The sequence below is a fragment of the Mus caroli genome, unplaced genomic scaffold, assembly GCF_978045245.1.
Source record: "Mus caroli unplaced genomic scaffold, Mus_caroli_1 scaffold_13, whole genome shotgun sequence".
Classification (NCBI taxonomy): Eukaryota; Metazoa; Chordata; class Mammalia; order Rodentia; family Muridae; genus Mus; species Mus caroli.
The window spans coordinates 111,989,713-112,016,839 of NW_028227268.1; the positions used below are offsets into that span (position 1 = coordinate 111,989,713).

The 27,127-nt window shown below is 36.9% G+C and overlaps 1 protein-coding gene and 1 non-coding gene across 4 annotated transcripts in view; both read left to right on the forward strand.

Moving 5' to 3' along the window:
• Positions 1 to 27,127, forward strand: part of Zpbp (zona pellucida binding protein) — a 155,874-nt gene that overhangs the window by 25,817 nt on the left and 102,930 nt on the right. For all 3 annotated transcript variants that reach the window (XM_021177972.3, XM_085829110.1, XM_021177973.3), the window contains exons 3-4: positions 16,710 to 16,835; positions 21,082 to 21,231. In XM_021177972.3, the coding sequence (XP_021033631.1) occupies positions 16,710 to 16,835; positions 21,082 to 21,231 (276 nt within the window). The remainder of the gene's footprint in view (positions 1 to 16,709; positions 16,836 to 21,081; positions 21,232 to 27,127) is intronic.
• On the forward strand, positions 7,708 to 7,835 carry LOC115032657 (small nucleolar RNA SNORA24). The gene has a single exon (XR_003838290.1). It is a non-coding gene; the product is annotated as a small nucleolar RNA SNORA24 (small nucleolar RNA).

Genomic DNA, 27,127 nt, shown 5'->3' on the forward strand with positions numbered 1-27,127 from the left:
TCCCCTAGGTCCATACCCCATTTAATCTCAAGTTCATGGCTACCTGAGCATTGTCAGGCAGGGTTTTCATCTCATGGAGTGGGTCTTAAATCTAATCCGATAGTGGTCGGTTATTCCTGACAACTTTTGTGCCACTTTTGCACCATTGTTTAATACAGATGGATCACAGTTGTAGATTGAGGGTTTCCAGATTGGTTGCTGGTTAGCTTTCTCCTGTGGTTAGAGAGTAGAGTACCTTTGAGTACCATGGGCACTAGTTGATGAAGGCTATAGGTAGGCACCAGTTCCACTTCTTCATGTTCAATGAGTTATGTAGGTGTTACCTTCATCAATAAGGTCTTGCCATCAGTTTGTGGAGAGCAACTAATAATCTTGGGAATATAACCTAGGTTGTTCAGAGATTTTCATGGGACCTCTTTCTCCAACAACTCAATTATTTGTAACCTATTCCTACACTGGAGATTTCATTTGGTGATGAGAGATATTTAGTTTAGGCTTTGCCTCTCCCTGTTTAGTCATTCCATTTGGACTTCCTTCACATATCTATATATTTTAAGAAGCTTCTACTCTAGTAGATTTCAATGTGAATTCTCAAATGGTCCTCAGTTCTAGCTGTTTTTGCTTGTATTCCTTCCACTACCCTCTCTTACCTTCCCATCTCTGATTCTTCCTTCCATTCTACTTACCTAATGTCCATCTATAACTGTACATTATATTTCCCCTTCCTAGAGAGATCCCTATTAATACCTAATCTCAATGCCTAATCTCTTTGCCCACATATGTATACACACACACACACACACACACACACACACACACACACACACACACAAACAGGTGTGTGTGTGTGTCTGCTCATCAGACTTAAAAGTTAACATCCACATATAAGAGAATACATGCCTTATTTGTGTTTTTAGGTCTGAGTTACTTTCACTCTGGATGACTTTTTCCTAGCTCCATCCATTTACCTGGGAATTTCATAATTTCATTTTTTTTTATTTCATTGTTATTGTTGTTCTGAACAACTGAGTAACCTTTTTTTGTGTGTAAATGTACCATGTTTTCTTGATCCATTAATCCACTGATGGATATGTAAAGTGTTTGCAATTTCTGGCTATTATAAATAAATAAATGAACACGGATAAGCAAGTGTCTCTGTGGTAGGATATTGAGTCCTTTGGGTGTAGGCCCAGGAGTGGTATAAAGCTGGCCCTTGGGTAGATCTGTTCCCAGCTTCTTGTACCTCTAGTTTTCATTATTACTTTCTTTACTTTTCTTAATAGAATTGTTTTAAATAAGTATAAATACATTTTAAAAATCAGTATTTAAAAGATTCTTAAAACAAACACTGGCTCATCTGGCCGGATCAGCACCGGGGTAGCTAGAGCTCAGGGTCGGCTGACACCCGCCAGCTACCCACGACCCCCGCCACAGGATTTTGAGACTGCTGGTGAGTGGAACACAGCTTCTGCTCCAGTCCAATCACGCGGGACCTGAGACTGCTTTGGTTGGGGAGGCAGAAATCCGGCCTACGTAGGGCCACAAGCCTCTTCCGGTCAGAAAAGCACCAGGGTAGCTAGGGCGCAGGGTCAGCTGACACTCGCCAGCTACCCACAACACCCGCCACAGGATCTTAAGACTTCTGGAGAGTGGAACACAGCTTCTGCTCCAATCCAATTGTGCGCGGGACCTGAGACTGCATTAGTTAGGGAAGCAGAAAACCGGCCTGAGTAGGACCACAGGCCTCTTCTGGCTGGACCAGCACCGGGGTACCACCAGCTACCCACGACCCCCGCCACAGGATTTTGAGACTGCTGGTGAGTGGAACACAGCTTTTGCTCCAATCTTTAAACAGTGACAACGACAACAACTAACCCCAGAGATTACCAGATGGCGAAAGGTAAACGTAATAATCTTACTAACAGAAACCAAGACCACTCACCATCATCAGAACCCAGCACTCCCACTTCGCCCAGTCCAGGGCACCCCAACACACTGGAAAAGCTAGACACGGATCTAAAAGCATATCTCCTGATGATGGTAGAGGACTTCAAGAAGGACTTTAATAACACACTTAAAGAAATACAAAGGAACACTGGTAAACAGGTAGAAGACATTAAAGAGGAAGCACAAAAATCCCTTAAAGAATTGCAGCAGAACACTGCTAAAGAGTTACAAATCCTTAAAGAAAAACAGGATAACGTAATCAAACAGGTAGAAGTACTTAATGAAAAACAGGAAAACCCATCCAAACAGATGATGGAAATGAACAAAACCATACTAGACCTAAAAAGGGAAGTAGACACAATAAAGAAAACCCAAAATGAGGCAACACTGGAGATAGAAACCCTAGGAAAGAAATCTGGAACCATAGATACGAGCATCAGCAACAGAATACAAGAGATGGAAGAGAGAATCTCAGGTGCAGAAGATTCCATAGAGAACATCGGCACAACAATCAAGGAAAATGTAAAATGCAAAAAGATCCTAACTCAAAACATCCAAGAAATACAGGACACAATGAGAAGACCAAACCTACGGATAATAGGAGTGGATGAGAATGAAGATTTTCAACTCAAAGAACCAGCAAACATCTTCAACAAAATTATAGAAGAAAACTTCCCAAATCTAAAGAAAGAGATGCCCATGAACATACAAGAAGCCTACAGAACTCCAAATAGACTGGACCAGAAAAGAAATATCTCCCGACACATAATAATCAGAACAACAAATGCTCTAAATAAAGATAGAATACTAAAAGCAGTAAGAGAAAAAGGCCAAGTAACATATAAAGGCAAGCCTATCAGAATTACACCAGATTTTTCACCAGAGACTATGAAAGCCAGAAGATCCTGGACAGATGTTATACAGACACTAAAAGAACACAAATTCCAGCCCAGGCTACTATACCCAGCCAAACTCTCAATTAACATACATGGAGAAACCAAAGTATTCCACGACAAAACCAAATTCACACATTATCTCTCCACGAATCCAGCCCTTCAAAGGATAATAACAGAAAAAAACCAATACAAGGACAGGAACCACGCCCTAGAAACAACAAGAAGGTAATCCCTCAACAAACCTAAAAGAAGACAGCCACAAGAACAGAATGCCAACTTTAACAACAAAAATAACAGGAAACAACAATTACTTTTCCTTAATATCTCTTAATATCAATGGACTCAACTCCCCGATAAAAAGACATAGACTAACAAACTGGCTACACAAACAAGACCCAACATTTTGCTGCTTACAGGAAACTCATCTCAGAGAAAAAGATAGACACTTCTTCAGAATGAAAGGCTGGAAAACAATTTTCCAAGCAAATGGTATGAAGAAACAAGCTGGAGTAGCCATTCTAATATCTGATAAGATTGACTTCCAACCCAAAGTCATTAAAAAAGACAGGGAGGGACACTTCATACTCATCAAAGGTAAAATCCTCCAAGAGGAACTATCAATCCTGAATATCTATGCTCCAAATACAAAGGCAGCCACATTCATTAAAGAAACTTTAGTAAATCTCAAAGCACACATTGCACCTCATACAATAATAGTGGGAGACTTCAACACACCACTTTCACCAATGGACAGATCATGGAAACAGAAACTAAACAGGGACACAGAGAAACTAAGAGAAATTATGAATCAAATGGATCTGGCAGATATCTACAGAACATTCTATCCTAAAACAAAAGGATATACCTTCTTCTCAGCACCTCATGGTACCTTCTCCAAAATTGACCACATAATTGGTCACAAAACAGGCCTCAACAGATACAAAAATATTGAAATTGTCCCATGCATCCTATCAGATCACCATGGACTAAGGCTGATCTTCAATAACAAAATAAATAATAGAAAGCCAACCTTCACGTGGAAACTGAACAACACTCTTCTCAATGATACCTTGGTCAAGGAAGGAATAAAGAAAGAAATTAAGGACTTTTTAGAGTTCAATGAAAATGAAGCCACAACATACCCAAACTTATGGGACGCAATGAAAGCATTTCTAAGAGGAAAACTCATAGCTCTGAGTGCCTCCAAAAGGAAACTAGAGAGAGCACACATTAGCAGCTTGACAACATACCTAAAAGCACTAGAACAAAAGGAAGCAAATTCACCCAAGAGGAGTAGACGGCAGGAAATAATCAAACTCAGGGGCGAAATCAACCAAGTGGAAACAAGAAAAACTATTCAAAGAATCAACCAATCAAGGAGCTGGTTCTTTGAGAAAATCAACAAGATAGATAAACCCTTAGCCAGACTCACTAGAGGGCACAGGGAAAGCATCCTAATTAACAAAATCAGAAATGAAAAAGGAGACATAACAACAGATCCTGAAGACATCCAAAACACCATCAGATCCTTCTACCAAAGGCTATACTCAACAAAACTGGAGAACCTGGATGAAATGGAGAAGTTCCTAGACAGATACCAGGTACCAAAGTTGAATCAAGATCAGGTTAATGATCTAAACAGCCCTATATCCCCCAAAGAAATAGAAGCAGTCATTAATAGTCTCCCAACTAAAAAAAGCCCAGGACCAGATGGGTTTAGTGCAGAGTTCTATCAGACCTTCAAAGAAGATCTAATCCCAGTTCTTCACAAACTATTCCACAAAATAGAAACAGAAGGTACTCTACCCAACTCATTCTATGAAGCCACAATTACTCTGATACCTAAACCACAAAAAGACCCAACAAAGATAGAAAACTTCAGACCAATATCCCTTATGAATATTGATGCAAAAATCCTCAATAAAGTTCTTGCTAACCGAATCCAAGAACACATCAAAACAATCATCCATCCTGACCAAGTAGGTTTCATCCCAGGGATGCATGGATGGTTCAGTATACGGAAATCCATCAACGTAATCCAGTATATAAACAAACTCAAAGACAAAAACCACATGGTCATCTTGTTAGATGCGGAAAAAGCATTTGACAAGATCCAACACCCATTCATAATAAAAGTCTTGGAAAGATCAGGAATTCAAGGCCCATACCCAAACATGATAAAAGCAATCTACAGCAAACCAGTAGCCAACATCAAAGTAAATGGTGAGAAGCTTGAAGCAATCCCTCTAAAATCAGGGACTAGACAAGGCTGTCCACTTTCTCCATACCTATTCAACATTGTACTTGAAGTCCTAGCCAGAGCAATTCGACAACAAAAGGAGATCAAAGGGATACAAATTGGAAAAGATGAAGTCAAAATATCACTCTTTGCAGATGATATGATAGTATATATAAGTGACCCTAAAAATTCCACCAGAGAACTCCTAAGCCTGATAAACAGCTTCGGTGAAGTAGCTGGATATAAAATTAACTCAAACAAATCAATGGCCTTTCTCTACACAAAGAATAAACAGGCTGAGAAAGAAATTAGGGAAACAACACCCTTCTCAATAGTCACAAATAATATAAAATATCTTGGCGTGACTCTAACTAAGGAAGTGAAAGATCTGTATAATAAAAACTTCAAGTCTCTGAAGAAAGAAATTCTAGAAGATCTCAGAAGATGGAAAGATCTCCCATGCTCATGGATTGGCAGGATCAACATTGTAAAAATGGCTATCTTGCCAAAAGCAATCTACAGATTCAATGCAATCCCCATCAAAATTCCAAACCAATTCTTCAACGAATTAGAAAGTGCAATCTGCAAATTCATCTGGAATAACAAAAAACCTAGGATAGCAAAAACTCTTCTCAAGGATAAAAGAACCTCTGGTGGAATCACCATGCCGGACCTAAAGCTCTACTACAGAGCAATTGTGATAAAAACTGCATGGTACTGGTATAGTGACAGACAAATAGACCAATGGAATAGAATTGAAGACCCAGAAATGAACCCACACACCTACGGTCACTTGATCTTCGACAAGGGAGCTAAAAGCATCCAGTGGAAGAAAGACAGCATTTTCAACAAATCGTGCTGGCACAACTGGTTGTTAACATGTAGAAGAATGCGAATCGATCCATTCCTATCTCCTTGTACTAAGGTCAAGTCTAAGTGGATCAAGGAACTTCACATAAAACCAGAGACACTGAAACCTATAGAGGAGAAAGTGGGGAAAAGCCTTGAAGATATGGGCACAGGGGAAAAATTCCTGAATAGAACAGTAATGGCTTGTGCTGTAAGATCGAGAATTGACAAGTGGGACCTCATGAAACTACAAAGCTTCTGCAAGGCTAAAGACACCATCAATAAGACAAAAAAACCACCAACAGATTGGGAAAGGATCTTCACCTATCCTAAATCAGATAAGGGACTAATATCCAATATATATAAAGAACTCAAGAAGGTGGACTCCAGAAAGTCAAATAACCCCATTAAAAATGGGGCTCAGAACTGAACAAAGAATTCTCACCTGAGGAATACCGAATGGCAGAGAAGCACCTGAAAAAATGTTCAACATCCTTAATCATCAGGGAAATGCAAATCAAAACAACCCTGAGATTCCACCTCACACTAGTCAGAATGGCTAAGATCAAAAATTCAGGTGACAGCAGATGCTGGCGAGGATGTGGAGAAAGAGGAACACTCCTCCATTGTTGGTGGGATTGCAAGCTTGTACAACCACTCTGGAAATCAGTCTGGCGGTTCCTCAGAAAATTGGACATAGTACTACCGGAGGATCCAGCAATACCTCTCCTGGGCATATATCCAGAAGATGTCCCAACCGGTAAAAAGGACACATGCTCCACTATGTTCATAGCAGCCCTATTTATAATAGCCAGAAGCTGGAAAGAACCCAGATGTCCCTCAACAGAGGAATGGATACAGAAATTATAGTACATTTACATAATGGAGTACTACTCAGCTATTAAAAAGAATGAATTTATGAAATTCCTAGCCAAATGGATGGACCTGGAGGGCATCATCTTGAGTGAAGTAACACAATCACAAAAGAACTCACACAATATGTATTCACTGATAAGTGGATATTAGCCCAAAACTTAGGATACCCAAGATATAAGATACAATTTGCTAAACGCATGACACTCAAGAAGAATGAAGACCAAAGTGTGGACACTGTGCACCTTCTTAGAATTGGGAACAAAACACCCAGGGAAGGAGTTACAGAGACAAAGTTCGTAGCTGTGATGAAAGGATGGACCATTTAGAGACTGCCGTATCCAGGGATCCATCCCATAAGCAGCTTCTAAACGCTGACACCATTGCATACACTAGCAAGATTTTGCTGAAAGGACCCAAATATAGCTGTCTCTTGTGAGACGATGCCGGGGCCTAGCAAACACAGGAGTGGATGTTCACAGTCAGCTATTGGATGTATCACAGGGCTCCCAATGGAGAAGCTAGAGAAAGTACCCAAGGAGCTAAAGGGATCTGCAACCCTATTGTTGGAACAACATGATGTACTAACCAGAACCCCGGAGCTCTTGTCTCTAGCTGCATATGTATTGAAAGATGACCTAGTCGGCCATCAATGGAAAGAGAGGCCCATTGGACTTGCAAACTTTATATGCCCCAATATAGGGGAATGCCAGGGCCAAAAGAATGGGAATGGGTGGGTAGGGAAGTGGGAGGCGCTATGGGGGACTTTTGGGATAGCATTGGAAATGTAATTGAGGAAAACAAAACTGTAAAAAACAAAAACAAAAAAAAAAAACACTGGGATGTTGCTTGCAGCTGTGTTGATTACATTTTAAGTATAGTAATAAAATTTATTTAAATGTTATATTTGTAACTTTGGGACCTGTCAGTTGTGTCATGCTTCCTCTGTAGCCATGGAAGAGGTTCTTATTTATTGGAAAAGCTGTTATCTTTTGTATAGTATCAGAGTCTGACTTGCACAAGTAACATTCTTCACTGTTCAACATTTCTGTATATGAAGGGCCACAGAACCACATTATCCATCTTTCTATTATAGGCAACTGTTCCACAAGGGCCCTAGTCTTATTGTCAATAGGACATGACACAAAAATAAAGTTTTATTTCTCAAGAGATAGTTTGTATTTGAGTATAGTTATAGAGAAATTGAAGTCTTTAGAGCTTTCACTTCAAATGACACATATAATTACATTGGGAAGTGCTGATCAGTTATTGATAACTCTGAAGGGGTGTGTGTGTTTGTGTGACAGATTGAACTGATGAATAAATAAGAAATGTGGATATCTTTACTCCCAGGTATTTTCCTGTGAATAACTCTGAAATAAATAAATGTTGAATATATTTTTATGAGAAAAAAAATCCCACAATCATGAATTGTCAGCTTATTGGTTGTGCTTTTCTAAACTGTTCGTAAAATGTCCAGAAACATTTAAACTCTGCATTTCCATGATCATAACAGTATGCTATAATTACTTTTTTTTTTCTGGAGGCGTGATGTTTTTCATAGAGGTTTTGTTTCAGTAGAGGCTAACATCTGTTCAATTTGGAAATGTGCATTTTGATTGTTGATGTCATTGAATACTATTTGTTCTGGTTTATTGATAGTGCTGAGAAACTCTTTAACTCAATTGCAGTTGCTGGGATTAAAATCACAAAAATTAGTGGGAGGACTACAGGCAAGTCACAGTAATGGCATTAAGTCCTATCAGAGCCAGAGCAGGAGAGACTTATACTCACTTTCCAAAGGTCAAGAGACACTAAGTTGATACAAGAATAAAATCAGAAAGGGGTGACTCTGAGGACTGTTATGATCTGAAAATGATACAGGATATGGAAAAGTGAGATACATGTAACTGATAGATTAGAGAAGATGTCAACCACAAGTCATGGCAAGGTGCAAAGATGTTTGAACACTTCTTAAAGAAGGTGGGCAGGGACTCAAGTCCCTTCTGGTCAGCACCAGCTCCAGGCCACCTTGGGTGTGAACTCGGTGGACAGTCCTAAGGTCCCCAGAGGACTCTTCACGCGATCTTAGGGTCACTGGTGAGTGGAACACAAAATCTGTTCCAAACCAATTGTGACGGGCCTGTGACAGCAGGAGCAAGGACATGGGAGCCCTGCCTAACCAGCGGCTTGGGTTCCTTATGATTGGTGCTGGTATACCTTGGTTTCGAACACACTAGACAGCTCCATGGTCCCCAGAGGAGACACCACTTCCAGGCATTGTAACATGGCCAGGATCTTAGGATTGCAGGATCCCAGGATAACAGGAGCTTGGTCACACCAGGATCTCAGGGTCTCAGAGGAATCTTGACCGCCAAGAACTCACCCAGAATCTCAGGTTCACAGGAGTCCACAATCAAAGGATCACAGAGAAAGCTGGACTCTGAGGAGTCCTGAATCAGCTGGGATTATAGGAAGGACAGGCTCCAATCAGAAATATTGACCACAACAAGCACTTGAGATAATCAGATGGCAGGAGGCAAGCATAAGAACAGAAGCAACAGAAACCAAGGTTACTTGGCATCATCAGAACCAAACTCTCCCACCTGGAGCAAGTCCTGGATACTTGCAGAAAAGAAAGATATGGATCTAAAGTCACTTCTCAAGATGATGATGGAGGACTTTAAGAAGGAAATAAATAACTCCCTTAAAGAAATAGAGGAAAACAAAAGTAAACAGCTAGAAGCCCTTAAAGAAGAAACACAAATATCCCTTAAAGAGTTACAGGAAAACACTACAAAACAGGTGAAAGAATTGAACAAAACCATCCAGGATCTAAAAAGGAGACAACTCTGGAGATAGAAAGCAACATAGAATCATCAACAACAGAATACAAGGAATGGAAGAGGGAATCTCAGGTGCAGAAGATTCCATAGAAAACAAGGATACAACAATCAAAGAAAATGCAAATGCAAAAGATCCTAACTCAAAACATCCAGGAAATCCAGGACACAATGAGAAGACCAAACCTAGGCATAATAGGTATAGAAGAGAATGAAGATTTTCAACTTAAAGGGCCAGTAAATATCTTCAACAAAATTATAGAAGAAAACTTACCTAACATAAAGAAAGAGATTCCCATGAACATACAAGAAACCTACAGAACTCCAAATAGATCAAAAAAGAAATTCCTCCTGACACATAATAATCAAAATAACAAATACACTAAGTAAAGATAGACTATTAAAAGCAGTAAGGGGAAAAGGTCAAGTAACATAAAAAGGCAGACCTATTAGAATTACACAAGACTTCTCACCAGAGACTGTGAGAGCCAGAAGATCCTGGACAGATGTTATACAGACCCTAAGTGAAAACAAATGCCAGACAAGGCTACTATACCCAGCAAACTTCTCAATTACCATAGAAGGAGAAACCAAAGTATTCCATGACAAAATCAAATTCACACAATATCTTTCCATGAATCCAGTCCTTCAAAGGATAATAAAGGGGAAACTCCAACACAAGGAGGGAAATTATGCCCTAGAAAAAGCAAGAAAGTAATCCTTCACCAAACCTAAAAGAAGATAGCCACAAGAACAGAATCTCAACTCTAACAACAAAAATAACTAGGAAGTAACAATTACTTTTCTTTAATATCTCTTAATATATCAATGGACTCAATTCCCCAATAAAAAGACATAGACTAACAGACTGGCTACATAAACAGGACCCAACATTTTGCTGCATACAGGAAACCCACCTCAGGGATAAAGACAGTCACTACCTCAAATACAGAAGTGGATGCTCAGAGTCACCCATTGGATGGAGCACAAGGTCCTCAATGAAGGAGCCAGAGAAATACCCAGGGAGCTGAAGGGGACTGAAGCCTCATAGGAGGAACATCAATATGATATAACCAGTATCCCCAGACCTCTTTGGAACTATACCACCAATCAAAGAAAACACATGATGGAACTTGTGGCTCTAGCTATATATGTAGCAGAGGATGGCTTAGTCGGTCATCAATGGGACGAGGGGCCCTTGGTCCTATGAAGATTCTATGCCCCAGTATAGGGGAAGGCCAGGATCAGGAATGGGATTGGGTGGGTTGGGGAGCAGGGGGAGGGGGGAAGGGATAGGGGAATTTCAGAGGGGAAACTAGGAAAGGGGATGACATCTGAAATGTGTATAAAAAAAATCTAAAAAAGGGGGGGCTGGAAAACAATTTTCCAAGTAAATGGTCTGAAGAAACAAGCTGCGGTAGCCATTCTAATATTGAATAAAATCTACTTCCAACCAAAAATTATCAAAAAAGACAAGTAGGGATACTTCATACTCATCAAAGGTAAAATCTTCTAAGATGAACTCTCAATTCTGAAATTCTATGCTTCAAATGCAAGGGTATCCACAATTATTAAAGAAACTTTAGTAAAGCTCGAAGCACATATTGCACTGCACACAATAATAGTGGGAGACTTCAACACCCCACTCTCACCAATGGACAGATCCTGGAAACAGAAACTAAACAGAGATACAGTGAAACTAATAGAAGTTATGAAACAAATTGATTTAACAGATATGTACAGAACATTTTATCCTAAAACAAAAAGGATATGCCTTCTTCTCAGCACCTCATGGTAACTTCTCCAAAACTATGACCATATAATTGGTCACAAAACAGGCCTCAACAGATAAAAAAAAATATTGAAATTATCCCATGCATCCTATCAGATCACCATGGATTAAGGCTGATCTTCAATAACAACATAAATAATAGAAAGCCCACATACATGTGGAAGCTGAACAACACTCTACTCAATGATAACTTGGTCAAAGAAGAAATAAAGAAAGAAAATAAAGACTTTTTAGAGTTTAATGAAAATGAAGCTACAACATACCCAAACTTATGGGACACAATCAAAGCAGTCCTAAGAGGAAAACTCATAGCTCTGAGTGCCTCCAAAAAGAAACTAGAGAGAGCACACACTAGCAGCTTGACAGCATACCTAAAAGCCCTAGAACAAAGGAAGGAAATTTACCCAAGAAGAATAGACAGCAGGAAATAATCAAATTCAGGGCTGAAAATCAACCAAGTAGAAACAAAAAGCACTATACAAAGAATCATCCATACCAGGAGCTGTTTTTTTGTTTGTTTGTTTTTAGAAAATCAACAAGATAGATAAACTCTTAGCCAAACTAAGTAGAGGGCACAGGGACAGTATGCCAATTAACAAAATTAGAAATGAAAAGGGAGACATATCAATAGAACCTGAGGAAATCCAAAATATCACCAGATCCTACTACAAAAGCCTATACTCAACAAAACTGGAAAACCTGGGTGAAATAGACAATTTTCTAGACAGACACCAGGTACCAAAGTTAAATCCAGATCATATTAATGATCTAAACAGCCCCATATTCCCTAAAGTAATGGAAGCAGTCATTAATAGTCTCCCAACCAAAAAAGCCCAGGACCAGATGGGTTTAGTGCAGAGTTCTATCAGACCTTCAAAGAAGGCCTAATTCCAATTCTCCTCAAAATGTTCCACAAAATAGATAAAGAAGTTACTCTACCCAACTCATTCTATGAAGCCACAATTTCTCTGATACCTAAACCACACAAAGACCCAACAGAGAAAGAGCACGTCAGACCAGTTTCTCTTATAAATATCGATGCAAAAATACTCATTAAAATTCTCGCTAAATGAATCCAAGAACACATCAAAGCTATCATCCATCATGATCAAGTAAGCTTCATTCCAGGGAGGCAGGGATGGCTTAATATACAGAAATCCATCAACGTAATCCACTATATAAACAAGATCAAAGACAAAAAGCACATGTTCATCTCCTTAGATGCTGAGAAAGCATTTGACAAAATCCAACACCCATTCATGATAAAAGTCTTAGAAAGATCAGGAATTCAAGGCCCATACCTAAACATAATAAAAGCAATATACAGAAAACCGTAGTCAACATCAAACTAAATGAAGAGAAACTCTAAGCAATCCCACTAATATCAGGGACTAGACAAGGTGCCCACTTTCTCCCTACCTATTCCGTATAGTACTTGAAGTCCTAGCCAGAGCAATTAGACAACAAAAGGAGATCAAGGGGATACAAATTGGAAAGGAAGAAATCAAAATATCACTATTTGCTGATGATATGATAGTATACTTAAGTGCCCCTAAAATTCCACCAGAGAACTAAAACAGATAAACAGCTGCAGTGCAGAAGCTGGATATAAAATTAACTCAAACAAATCAGTGGCTTTTCTCTACACAAAGGATAAAGAGGCTGAGAAAGAAATTAGGGAAACAACACCCTTCCCAATAGTCACAAATAATATAAAATATGTGGGTGTGATCTAACTAAGGAAGTGAAAGATTTGTATAATAAGACTTCAAGTCTCTGAAGAAAGAAATTGAAGATCTCAGGAGAGGGAAAGATCTCACATGCTCATGGATGGGCAGGATTAATATAGTAAAATTAATATAGTAAAAATGGCTATCCTGCCAAAAGCAATCTACAGATTCAATTCAATCCCCATCAATATTCCAGCACAATTCTTCACAAAGTTAGAAATGGCAATTTGTAAATTCATCTGGAATAACAAAAACCTAGGATAGCAAAAACTGTTCTCAACAATAAAAGAACCTCTGGGGGAATCACCATGCCTGACCTCAAGCTGTACTACAGAGCAACTGTGATAAAATCTGCATAGTACTGATACAGCAACAGACAGGTAGATCAATGGAATAGTATTGAAGGCCTAGTAATGAAGCCACACACCTATGGCCACTTGATCTTTGACAAGGGAGCTAAAACCACCCAGTGGAAAAAAGACAGCATTTTCAACAAATGGTGCTGGCACAACTGGCAGTTATCATGAAGAAGAGTGCGAATTGATCCATTCTTATCTCCTTGTACAAAGCTCAAGTCTAAGTGGATCAAGGAACTCCAAATAAAACCAGAGACTCTGAAACTTATAGAGGAGAAAGTGGGGAAAAGCCTCGAAGATATTTGCACAGGGGAAAATTCTTGAACAGAACAGCAGTAGCTTGTGCTTTAAGATTGGGAATCAATAAATGGGACCTTATAAAATCGCAGTTTCTGTAAGGCAAAAGACACTGTAAATAAGACAAAAGGCTACCAACAGATTGGGAAGGGATCTTTACCAATCCCAAATCTGATAGGGAACTAATATCCAATACATACAAAGAACTCAAAAAGCGGTACTCCAGAAAATTAAATAAACCTATTAAAATTGGGGTACAGAGCTAACAAAGAATTCTCAACCGAGGAATACTGAATGGCTGAGAAGCACCTGCATAAATGTTCAACATCCTTAATCATCAGGGAAATGCAAATCAAAACAACCCTGAGATTCCACCTCACACCAGTCAGAATGGCTAAGATCAATAATTCAGTTGACAACAGATGCTGGCGAGGATGTGGAGAAAGAGGATCACTTCTCCATTGATGGTGGGATTGCAAGCTGCTACAAACACTCTGGAAATCATTTCGGCGGTTCCTCAGAAAATTGGACATAGTGCTATCGGAAGATCCAGCTATACCTATCCTTGGCATATACCCAGAAGACATTCCAACTTGTAATAAGGACTCATGCTCCACTATGTTCATAGCATCCTTATTTATAATAGCCAGAAGCTGGAAAGAACCCAGATGTCCCTCAACAGAGGAATAGATACAGAAAATGTGGTACATTTACACAATGGAGTACTAGTCAGCAATTATAAACAATGAATTTATGAAATTCTTAGGCAAATGGATGGATGTGGAGGATATCATCCTGTGTGAGGAATCCTAATTACAAAAGAACACACATGATATGCACTTACTGATAAGTGGATTTTAGCCCAGAAACTTAGAATACCCAAGGTACAATTTGCAAAACACATGAAACTCAAGAAGAAGGAAGACCAAAGTGTGGATACATCGTTTCTTTTTAAATATTTTTTTTATTACGTATTTTCCTCAATTACATTTCCAATGATGTCCCAAAAGTCCCCCATACCCTCCCCCCGACTCCCCTACCCACCCATTCCCACTTTTTGGCCCTGGCGTTCCCCTGTACTGGGGCATATAAAGTTTGCATGTCCAATGGGCCTCTCTTTCCAGTGATGGCCGACTAGGCCATATTTTGATACATATGCAGCTAAAGTCAAGAGCTCCGGGGTACTGGTTAGTTCATAATGTTGTTGCACCTACAGGGTTGCAGATCTCTTTAGCTCCTTGGATACTTTCTCTAGCTCCTCCATTGGGGGCCCTGTGATCCATCCAATAGCTGACTGTGAGCATCCACTTATGTGTTTACAAGGCCCCGGCCTAGTCTCACAAGAGACAGCTATATTAAGGTCCTTTCAGCAAACGCTTGCTAGTGTATGCAATGGTGTCATCCTTTGGAGGCTAATTATGGGATGGATCCCTGGATATGGCAGTCTCTAGATGGTCAATCCTTTTGCTCACTTTAGGAATACCGAATGGCTGAGAAGCACCTGAAAAAATGTTCCTTTTTAGAATAGGGAACAAAATACCCGTGGAAGGAGTTACAGAGACAAAGTTTGGAGCAGAGCCTGAAGGAACGACCATTCAGAGACTGCCACAATTGGGGATCCACCCCATAAACAACCACCAAACCCAGACACTAGGCAGATGCCAACAAGAGCCTGCTGACAGGAGCCTGATATAGCTGTCTCCTGCTATATGTGGCCGTTTTGATCCTAAATCACTGGCTTATTAATAACAGTAGTAATAGTGTTGATTACTAAATATTTAAGGATAATAAGTGTTTAAAATAGTAAAAAAGATAAAAGATTAATATAAGAAAATTATATATGCTTATATTTGTAAACATAGTGGTCAGTATCCTAAGAAAGTGTTTGTAAATTACATCCAATAATTACTAAGTAAATACAGAATCAATAAGATTCAGAGGGAAGCAACCTATGAATGAACATCAGTCAAGGAATGAAAACATTGAGGAAGAAAAACATTATCTTGTGATCAAAAAATATTTTAAAATTCAATACCAATACCCAAAACAGAGACAAGATTTCATAACTAGTCAAAAGCTATGGATATGTAAAATGTGTTTTGTGGTAAAATATAAAAGCTTTTCAATATTAAGAATTTTTACTACCAAAAGTAAGTTTTATTTTACTGGATCACAAAGAAAATCTGGCTGTGGTGAATGAGAGAAGTGTGGCATGTGGTTTCTGATGGGTTATTGAGACTTTTCTGTAGAGCTTAGTCTGAGTAGGCTCTTAAGAACACAATCTTTGTGCTCCTTTTGTATCTCCTAAAGAATCTTTGTTTACCACGATTCTTTAAAAGTATGACAAAATGAACAATATTAAAAACCAACCGTTTTATATATATAGTTAGCTTTTTAAATCACATTATTATTTTTATGTAGTACACTATGCTGTACCATTGTAAGTAATATACTGTTCCTCTCATCTAAATGTATATATCCACTGTGCTTGTATCTGATGTTTTTATAACACAAATGAAGTCCAGATAGAGAATTAGCTTAATACTGTCATTGTAGTTATACTCTGAGATTAAACTGGGCAATTTATGTGAGCTCTGAATAAAAAGGATCATTATATTCATGTTCACTACATACAATCATACCCTCACATGTGGGCGACTACACACACACACACACACACACACACACACACACACAGAGTCAAATAAAATACACTGTATCCTTTTCACTGTATCCTTTTAATGTAAATATATGGAGACAGTAAAATTAACAAGTAATAGGAGCCAAAGAAATGTCAGCGAATGTAACAAACTACAAAATATAAGGTATTATTAGACAATTAAAGAACATAAAATATTATTGGAACATTTTAATATTGTATTTTCAGTGAGCGTATATGTTATGCTTCATCAAAAGAGTCCACATGTGCTATGTGTAACCCAACGACTGAGAAATACAGAGCTGGTAGACCCATCATTCCAATGGCATGGGCCAAAAGGAAAACTTGTTTCAGGTAGGATTTTTTTAGTTATTATAATTAAGTAGGTATATCTCAGAGTTACTTACACTTAAAAATATTTGTATCTAATACATTTAGCATGTATTCAAATATTTTCTATGTAATCTCCTGGCATTTGATATAACAATGCTGATAGTATGAACATTTCTCTTTTTTTTTATTAAGGATAAATAAAGACAGTAAAAATTTCAGTATTTATTGAGTACTAGAAGCATTTCTATCTTAAAAGTTATTCTTTTGTGTGAAAATCAGTTTGTTTTTATTATTCTTTTACTTATGTACCTATTTTATTTTAACTATCATTTTTTGCTGTGAATTTTGAATTTGATTTTGCTAATAACTGATTTATTATTTATTTTAGAACTTATGGCTTAGCTGGTTTTTAAAATTTTTTTTTTTTAACCAATGAAGCTAGTGAGTGTTTGTACTAAAGGTCTGTTCAGTGTAGGACAGTCATTTTTGCATATCCTTAGTGGGACTCTATCACCTTTACTTTTGTTTCTTTTATAAAACCTTATTGCTATTTTGAGACAGTGCTGAGGATTATAGGCTACAGTCTTGCTGTCTCATTTGGACAGAAGGAAGTGTGTTTTTGCAAAGACTTGCTGAAGATCTGATGTAATCTGTACCTCACTTCAGTAACATAGGGACAGTTGTGCTGTGTGTTCATATCTACCGAGGGTGCAAAAAGAAATTCTTAGGGACTGGGCAGCTTACAGAAATTGGTGAATGGTTCTCATGTACAGGTATCTAATATTTGAATTACACTTAAATCTATTTTTATTCTCTAGTAGCAGCAGCAGCAGCATATGGTATAGTATGAACACTATCTTCTTATATTGATACCACAATTTCGTCATTGGAAAATAAACATTTAAGTATTGAATTTTCCTGTTGATGGTTTTTGTACTTTTGATTTGGAAGTTGAAAATTGGAGCATTTCTTTTTTAAGCCGGCATACCTGGTGTCAGAATTTATAAGAATTTATATTGCAAAGTGTGGTATATAATTTAGTTACTCCTTTAAGTTGGGAAGACTTTTTTCTTTTCATAATAAACATTGTACTAAGAAATATAATCTTTCCAGATAAAAATAAAATATGGAAATGGCTTCTTGGAAAGGGGTGGAACTTTGTGACCACTTTCCCTTCTCCATGCTGGGAGCTTGGCTGGCTCAAACTTGGGAAGGTCTTGTGCAGGCTGTCACAGTCTCTGAATTCATATGTGTATCTGCCTTTCTGTGTCCAGAAGACACTATTTCCTTGGAGTCATCTACCACCTCTGGCTCTTAACAGTGGTTTAACATTTTCTTCCACATTGGCCCCTGAGCCTAAGTGCGAAGGGTTTGATGTAGACATTCCATTTAAGGCTGAGTGGTCCAAATTCTCTCACTATCTGCACATTGTCCAATTGCAGGTCTCTGTGTTAATTACGATCTACTGCAAGAAGGATCTATTTTGAAGAGGTGTGATCCATTCACTGATCTATGGGTACAGCAATCTGTCCTTAGGAGTATTTTTATTGCTATGATCATTTAGCATAATAATAGTAGTAAGTTTCCACCTTATATTTTCTAGTCCATATCTAAGCTAAGTCATAAGTATAAACATATTTTTAAAATAATAAACTAAGTTGCAGTGAAATTTTATAAAGTTTTAACAGCTCCAAATCCTGGCCTATCAAAGATGTAGTCAAATTCTAGGTATTAGGATAACAAAGCCAGGAATGAAGTCAGACCAATTAAAATGAAATGATTAATTAATGAGTATCTGTAGTGTGTGCTTTCTTGTATTTAACCCTGTATTTTCTGTGCCAAATAAATAGCTTTTGGCTTTGTAAATTTCTATTTAGAGTTAATCATGTAAAATTTGGTGAATGATCACTCATAAGTGATATTATAGGCTTAACATTTATATTAAGTAAGAAATTCTCTGCTTATGTTTTAAAATGCGTTTCTTAAATCTTTTAAATATAACTCCTTTATAGATTGTATGATGCTCAGTCTTTTGATTTAATATTAAGTATTGCAGTAGTATTTTCTTGGAATTGAAAGAGATACTATGAAGATATAGCATACATATATATAGAAGTATATACATACATATGCAATGTTTATATACAGATAATACATATATACATATATACATATACATATACATATATATATATATACATATATATATATATATATATATATATATATATACAAACACAAAGTATATATTTTGGTGTATATATTTATTTACCATAAAATAATTCTTATATTTTAATGTTGAGTGATATTTTCAATAATTTGCACATGAAATGCTATGCCTAGAGGGAAGAATATAACATAATGATATAACTCATTATCAGCAAGTGTTTCATATACAGAATAAGACATAAAACAAAAGTTGGGCTGGGCGTGGTGGTGCACGCCTTTAATCCCAGCACTTGGAGGCAGAGACAGGTGAATTTCTGAGTTTGAGGCCAGCCTGGTCTACAAGAGTGAGTTCCAGGACAGCCAGGGCTATACAGGGTTATACTTTGTCTCAACAAAATTAAAAAAGAAAACTAAAAAACCAAAACCAACCAACCAAACAAAAAACCAAAAGTTGATACAAAATACCTGTTGTAATGAGTTCTTATATTTTATTACATAATCTATGTCAAATATAGTATATCTATACATATATTTGTTTCATATATTTATTGATACTTCTGATATAGGAAAATTTCCTTTGACTTATTACCAAAGAATAGTTACTTTATTGTTGTGATAATTTAAATGTTTATTAAAATTTTATTATAATACTATTTTTCTGAAATATATAGTAATCACTTAATTTAATATTTTTACAAAATAGCATGTTAAAATAAATATGTAATCTTTTATCAGAATATGTTTTATTCATGAACAAGTAGGCATTGAATCATATATATTTAAATTTACATTACATTTTCACTTCATCAAGGATGTAGAAATAGGAGATCTCAGGCATAATTCCCTATGTATTGTCCTTGAGGGTGGGTATATCTGTCTATTCATTTCTCTCTCAAAATATGCAGCAGGGCTTTGCATATAAGAAAAAATGTCAGTGTTAAGAGCATTCTGGTATTTTTGCTTCAGTTTGAAGAACTGTTTTTCAAAGTATATAAGTATTAAATCATTTACTTAAAATGGAAAAATAAAATTAGTCATTTCCTGAGATTATACTTTCAATTATAATGAATGGTGTATTCAATTCTTAGTTAAAAAATTTTAGTATCTGAAAATTTTATGACACAAGACTGTAGTTATGGACTTTAAGAATAATGGTATGTCTTCTTAACGATTTATTATATTTGATGACTTGAATAATTCACAGGAGTTAGGCATCTCTATATTGTCATCTTCATTGAACACACAAAAGAACTGGGCTTCAGAAGATGGAGTGGTTTCCCATGGGTATACAGTTTGTGGGAGAGATGGAACCTTCACATTTATATCTTAATGGCTCAAGAGTAGATTTATTCTCCTTTGACAACACAGTTTTCTTCCAGCGTAATATGCTGAAGCAAAAGGGAGCTTACATCCCAATTTTTTTTCCCAACACAGCAACACTGTAATTGATTGACAAGTCTGATGGACTAATTTTCCATTTTTTTTTTTCTGTAACCCTCAGTGTTAGAAGCCAACTCATTGTTTTATGTGCTATTCTGTGTAGTAGTGACAAATATTAACTGTTAAGGGTTATACTGTAATAGACTTTCTTTTGGTTATACCATTTCATGTGCAGATTTAAGCCTATTGATTATAACTCATCATTAAACTATATAATATTATGTTATATATTAACTATATCATTATTACTTATGGTATAGTATATCATGTAAAATATATAGTATGTACTTATATATTGTTTACAAGATGTATGTATACATGCACTACATATATATGTGTATAAATTTTCATAAATAGTACTGTATTTCTGGTAGCATCTCTTTCAGTGCAAGGAGCATACTAGGGTTGCTTTATGTCTATATGTCATTCTTGGTCTCTCACAACTTAGGCAATTCCACAATTGATGAATTCTGGTTGGTGGAAATTTGATTCTAAGGTCATCCTGGTATCTACTAACAATATGCATCACATACAATAAGTAACTTTAAGTAACTCTGTTTTGTGAACATAAATTTCTGTGGTTCTTAGGTTACTTTAAGTGTTTGGTATTTTGTCTCCCTATTGTGTTTTAAGCAGCTGTATGTTATGTCTTCATTAGAAAATACCACTGCACAAGTGACTTCCACAGGAAGCCTCATATTTCAGAGCTTTGAAGAGACCATGAGTGGGGTTTATACATGTTTCCTCGAGTATAAACCAACTGTAGAGGAACCTATTAAAAATCTTCAGCTGAAATACATTGTTTATGGTAAGAAGTGAGTTTAATTATATTTTAACATTTCTTAATGTTTTATAATATTTAAACATTTTGACAGGTTTGTTTTTAATATTTTTTATTATTTAAGACAGTTTTAAATTTAAATATATTTTGATCATATTCTTTCTCCTAAGTCCTTCCTTTTCCTAAGTCCTTGCAGATCCTGTCCCTACTCTACACACTCAACATTAAGTTCTTTCTCAAAAAAAAAAAAAAAAAAAAAAGAAAAGAAATCAAACAAGACCTAAATACAACAGCAGAATTCCCAAAATTCAAGAAGACAAAAATAAAATACATGACCCCCTCCCCTCAGAAAAACCAAATGTTCCTCTAAACTTTAAGCAAATACATATGAAACCCGTGGTGACCATTCCATGTTGGTCAGACATTTCTGAACGTGAAGCCTGCCCTGGAGTAGCTGATATGTCCAGAGTCACTCCAATGGAGAGAACTCATTTTCCCTCTCCAGAGCAGGTATAATTGTCAGTTTAGTTGTTAACTTTTACCCCAGTAGTAGGTTTTCTTTCATTCGTCGATTCATTCATTTATTCATTCATTTAATCATTCATTAAAAAAATAAAACAAAATAAAATACAAAATAAAACAAAGCCTATAACATTAAAGTTGGACAAGGCAATCCAACAGAGAGAAAGAGCCTAAGAGAAGCCACAGAATCAGAGAACCACTCACTCACATATTCAAGAGTTCCATAAAACACTAAACTTAAAGCCATGATAGCAGCACAGAGGACCTAATGCAGGCCTGGGCAGGCCCTGTGCTTGCTGCTTCTGTTTCTGCGAGTTCATATGAGCTCTGCTCATGTTGACTTAGATGGCATTGACTTCTTGGCTTCCTCTGTTCCCTCTTCTGCTTTCTCTTCTGCAGAGTTCTCTCAGTCCTTTGGAAAGAGATTTGATGGAAGCGTCCCATTTAGGGTTGGGTGTTTCAGGTTCTCTCAACTCTGTAATGTCTGACTGTGGATCTCCATATTTGTTCTCATCTGCAGCAGGAGGAAATTTCTCTTATGGCTGAACAACAAGTGTAGCAGAATATCATTGGGAGTCATTTAATTATCCCTACATTTCTTTCTTTCTTTCTTTCTTTTTTTCTTTCTTTCTTTCTTTCTTTCTTTCTTTCTTTCTTTCTTTCTTTCTTTCTTTCTCTCTTTCTCTCTTTCTCTCTTTCTCTCTTTCTCTCTTCTTTCTCTCTTTCTCTCCTTCTCTCTTCTTTCTCTCTTTCTCTCCTTCTCTCCTCTCCTTCTCTCCTTCTCTCCTTCTCTCCTTCTCTCCTTCTCTCCTTCTCTCCTTCTCTCCTTCTCTCCTTCTCTCCTTCTCTCCTTCTCTCCTTCTCTCTCTCTCTCTCTCTCTTTTTTTTTTAGAACAGTGTTATTTGGGTTTACCCTAGGACTCTGGGCTAGTTAGTCCCAGATTCTTAGTCACCCAAAGCAGTGTCAAGTAGGTATGAGTTCCTTTCCATGAAGTGGTCCTTAAGTCAAGTCAGTTATTGCTTGGTTACTCCCTCAGGCTTTGTGCTACTGTTGCACTTGCATATCTTGCAGGTAACATGCCATTGTAGATAAAGGGATTGTTGCTGGCTTGGTATTTGTTTCTCACTCAAGGACATGAAGAATAACAATAACAAAGACACTGGAATGTGGGTGTGAAGGCTGTCTCTAGGCACCAGCTCATAACCTCCATGTTCATTGCATTTTATAGGTATTGTCTTCAGCAGTTTGTGGAGAGCAGGCTGTAGTCTTGGTATTTTGGGATTCCTGTGGGAGTACCTTTGGCCAACAACTCATGTAGATGTAACCCATTCTCAGTACTAGAAGCTTTGATGACCAGAAATGGCCAGTTGGTGCTCTATACCCCCATTATTTGGCAATTTCATTTAGATCCTCTTCATATATGTATATATCTTAGGTAGTTTTGTACTGTATTAGGTTTCCATACTGCCCTTCAATGGCTCTTAAGTTCAGCAGTCTTTCCCTGTATTCCTCTCCTCAACCCTCTTCCCTTTACCTCCCCACTTGATCCTCCCATTACAGCACCCTCTTCCATCCATATCTCTATTCTCCTTCCCTCTTCTAACAAAATCTATCTGTTCCCTTTACTCCCTTACTCCCTTACTCCTCTCTGTGGTTCTACAGATTGTAGCTTAGTTATCATTGACTTAACAGCTAGTATCTACATATAAATGAACATATGCTATTTTTGTCTTTTTGGGCTGGTTACCTCACTCAGGATTTTTTATTCTAGTTCCATCCATTTGCTTGCAAATTTCATGATGTCTTGTTTTTAAATGGCTGAGTAATACTTCAGTGTCTTAATGTACCACATTTTCTTTATCCATTTTTCTGCTAAGGGACATCTACACATTTCTAATTTTGGGCTATTAGAAATTTAACAGATTAGGTTTTTAAAAAATTCTTTTTAAGGTTTATGTTTTTAACAAGATTTTTTTAATAAAAGAACTTTGCTATTTGTAGCCCTGTAATTAAAAGAATCCCTCCTCACCCATACATTATGTTGTTTGCCTTAATAGCTGATTAACAAAGCAGCCCTTTTCTGCAAAATATCACTGACATGTTAGTTGGTCAATCAAAGCTGCAGTTCTGAACCATGTTTTCAAATCATGGTGATGATATCACCATAGTTTGAATTGCTTTTCCATTTGCATATCATGGTTGATGGCTCCATCCCTCCATCCTTTTTGTTAGGACCAGGAAGCACACTATAGCTGCCTCATCTTAGATTATTCTACTGAGGGATAAAATTAAGAGGGCTGACTTAATGTAAAATAACAGAAAGAATCATCTAAACCACAGTTATTTATAAGTTCATTCAAATTCCTGGGAACATGTGTAGTAGAGTAAAAATGGTGGGCAAAATGGTTTCCATGAATCTTCAGAGCCTGTGAGTATAAGCATACATGATGGAAGGGGCTTGACCCTAGAATTAAATGAAGGTTCTTTCTATGGAGAGAGTGTCTTAGTAATTTTTCTTGCTATGAACAAAACCTGACAAAAAATGTTCAGGCCAGGAGGTTCTATTTTCTAATAGTTTCAAACAGTCTAGAGTCCATCATGGTAGGAAGACTTGGTGCTGGAAACATGACTTAGGGAATAGAGGCGTGAATGCTGTACTCGTTCTTTTCTTATCTATTTTCCCCTTTGTTTCTCCCCCTGCCCCCACTTTTTTATCCAGTGCATAAGATGATGCCACACACATTTGGGGCGGATCTTCATCCTCAGTTAAAACTGTCTGGAAACATCCTCCCAGACAGCCCAGACATATATCTCCTATGCTATTCCAAATTTAGACAAGTAGATGAGGAAGATTAAAGGTCACAGTCCTGACTTAACTGAGTGGGCTTAGTGTATGTAATCCTAAGGTGTTTATTCTGAGACGTGTCTCACTATAACCCTTGCAGGCCTGAACTCACAGCAATTCTCTATCTTCCGCACCCCAGGTGCTGGGATTACATGAGTGCTACCATGCCTGACTACAAGGGTTGTTATAAAAAGGAAGGCATAAAAGGGAGAAAAGGGAGATGTGGTAACAAAGGAGAAGTCAAGTGACTGTCTTTGACATTGGAGGTAGGAGTTCCATGTGCCCCAATGTAGGCATCTTCTAGTAGTGGAGTTTTCAATAAGTCGGTCTCCTATGGATGTTACAGAAAGAATATGTATTGATTTTAGTCTAGTAAGTCTTTCAGATTTGTGTTCTCCAGAACTTAAAGTCAGCTCATGTTGTTCGTAAACTAATATGTGTTGCAGTAGCAATAAGAAACATACATGCTATTGCTTTTACAGTCCAGGTGCCAAACAAATGTCCATTTATTACTGTTTTCCTGTCATGTTGCTTACTCAAAAAAGTGCTACTCTATATTTCTAAGAGGGAGACGTTGTTATGATAAATGTCATTTTTTAAGTTAGACAAGTAAATTTTTAGATTAAATAGGCAGTCAGATTTCACCTCCATATTGTTACTTTCCTGTATCCTAGTTTATTGCACATATATTTCAACACTTACTGTAAGAGCATATTTGCATAAGCTAGCAAATATGCTATGTAGTGGTTTGTACAAATGATAATGATAGGGAAAATTCACCATGCAAATATCAGAAACCAGGCAATGTTCTACTTTTATGTGTAGCTATTAAATACCAAGAGAGCATACATTTATGTGGTGGGGCTTGCAGCTAGGACCAGAGTGAGGGATACTATGTCTTGCTACATGTGGAAATGGTTCCCAATCAGCTATACTATTTGTGAATATCTAGTCAAAGGACCACACAAAGAGATACTTGCAGATCAGTATTTATAGCTATATTATTCATAATAACTAGAAAGTAAAAATGTCTGGATGTCCATCAAAATATGAATGTATAAAGGAAATATACAATGAAATTTTATTAGTTATAAAAATGCAATTATGGAATTTACAGAAAATTAGATATACCCAGAAATTGTTAAATTAAATGAGGTAACCTAGACTCAGAAAGGCAAATAGCACTTTCTCATATTTCATAGCCTATATTTTAATTTTTGTATATGTATATATACATAGGTACAGGGTGCTTATAGTTCTTGAAACTAGAAAGAGGACCATAGAGGAGAAAATGGAGATCATAAGGGATAGTGGAAGGAAAAAGGAAGGGTAATAGGAACCACATGACATGAAAATATAGGGGAAGGAGTAGAAAGAATGGAAGAAGAGGATGGATGAGTAAAGCCCACCAGTCAGTTTCAAATGCAACTCTCTACCGTATATACTTTTAAGTAAGTGCATGTAATGGTACTATAAGATTGGATGCTTTAAATTGTGTAGACAATAAAATAAATTTAAGCTAAACACTAAGTAGGTTTTTTTAATTTAAAAACTAAAAAACTGAAAACCAGTTTTACATAAAATTTTAAAATTTAATTTTTGACAGTTTCATAAATAAGTACTATATTACAGTTTCTAGTCTTCCTTTTTCCTCCAGCTATTCTCATATCTCCTCACTCTCTAGAAGTCATGAGCTCTTTGTAGTTAGTCATATCATATGTACATGTGTGCACACACACACAAGTCACATGCACACACAGTATGTATGTATGTATATATGTATGTATGTATGCATGTATATATATGTATGTATAATTTATAAAATGGTATGTTTTTCTCTGGCTTATCCTAAGTTCCTAGTGCTGTTTATCTCTCGTTCCTCCCTCCATCTGTACTATCTTTGCTCTTCTTCTGAAAGAAACAACAGGTGAAGCCAAAAGGCTACAGAAAGGAAGCAAATGAAGAGATAATTACCAAAATACAAATTAGAAATAAGTACACAAACAGCAAAAGAACAGCAAAATGACAGCAGTTGACAGACACTTTCAACAATAACTTTAAATATTAACAGATTCAATTTCCTAGTCAAAGGGGGAAAACAGGATGGGACCTAACTGTTATTTTCTTTAATCTTGATGGTTTTTTTAATGGGTTTATTGCTTTTTATAAGTATCTACTTAAGTGAGTTGTTTTAAGTATTTCAGTAATGCATTTCTTTTTTTCAAATCTGTTCTCTTTTCTCTCCTTTTTTCCTGCAGTATTATTTTTGTAAACTGTTGTACTTAGCAATTCATTGTTTTTTATTTTGTTAATTATAGTTAAAGATAAATGTTCACTATTATTCTTTTAATTGTTTTCTTCAATGTTTATATGTTTATCTGTCATTTCTAAATGTTCCTAACTTCCAACTCCCCTGTGCAATCTTCCTGCTTCAGCCTCCTGAATGCTGGAAATCTAGATATGTACCATTGTACCTGTCTATTACAGTCCTTATTTTTCACCCATTTGCTTTATAGCTCGTAATGTTTTATAGATTATATTTTAGTCATTATATT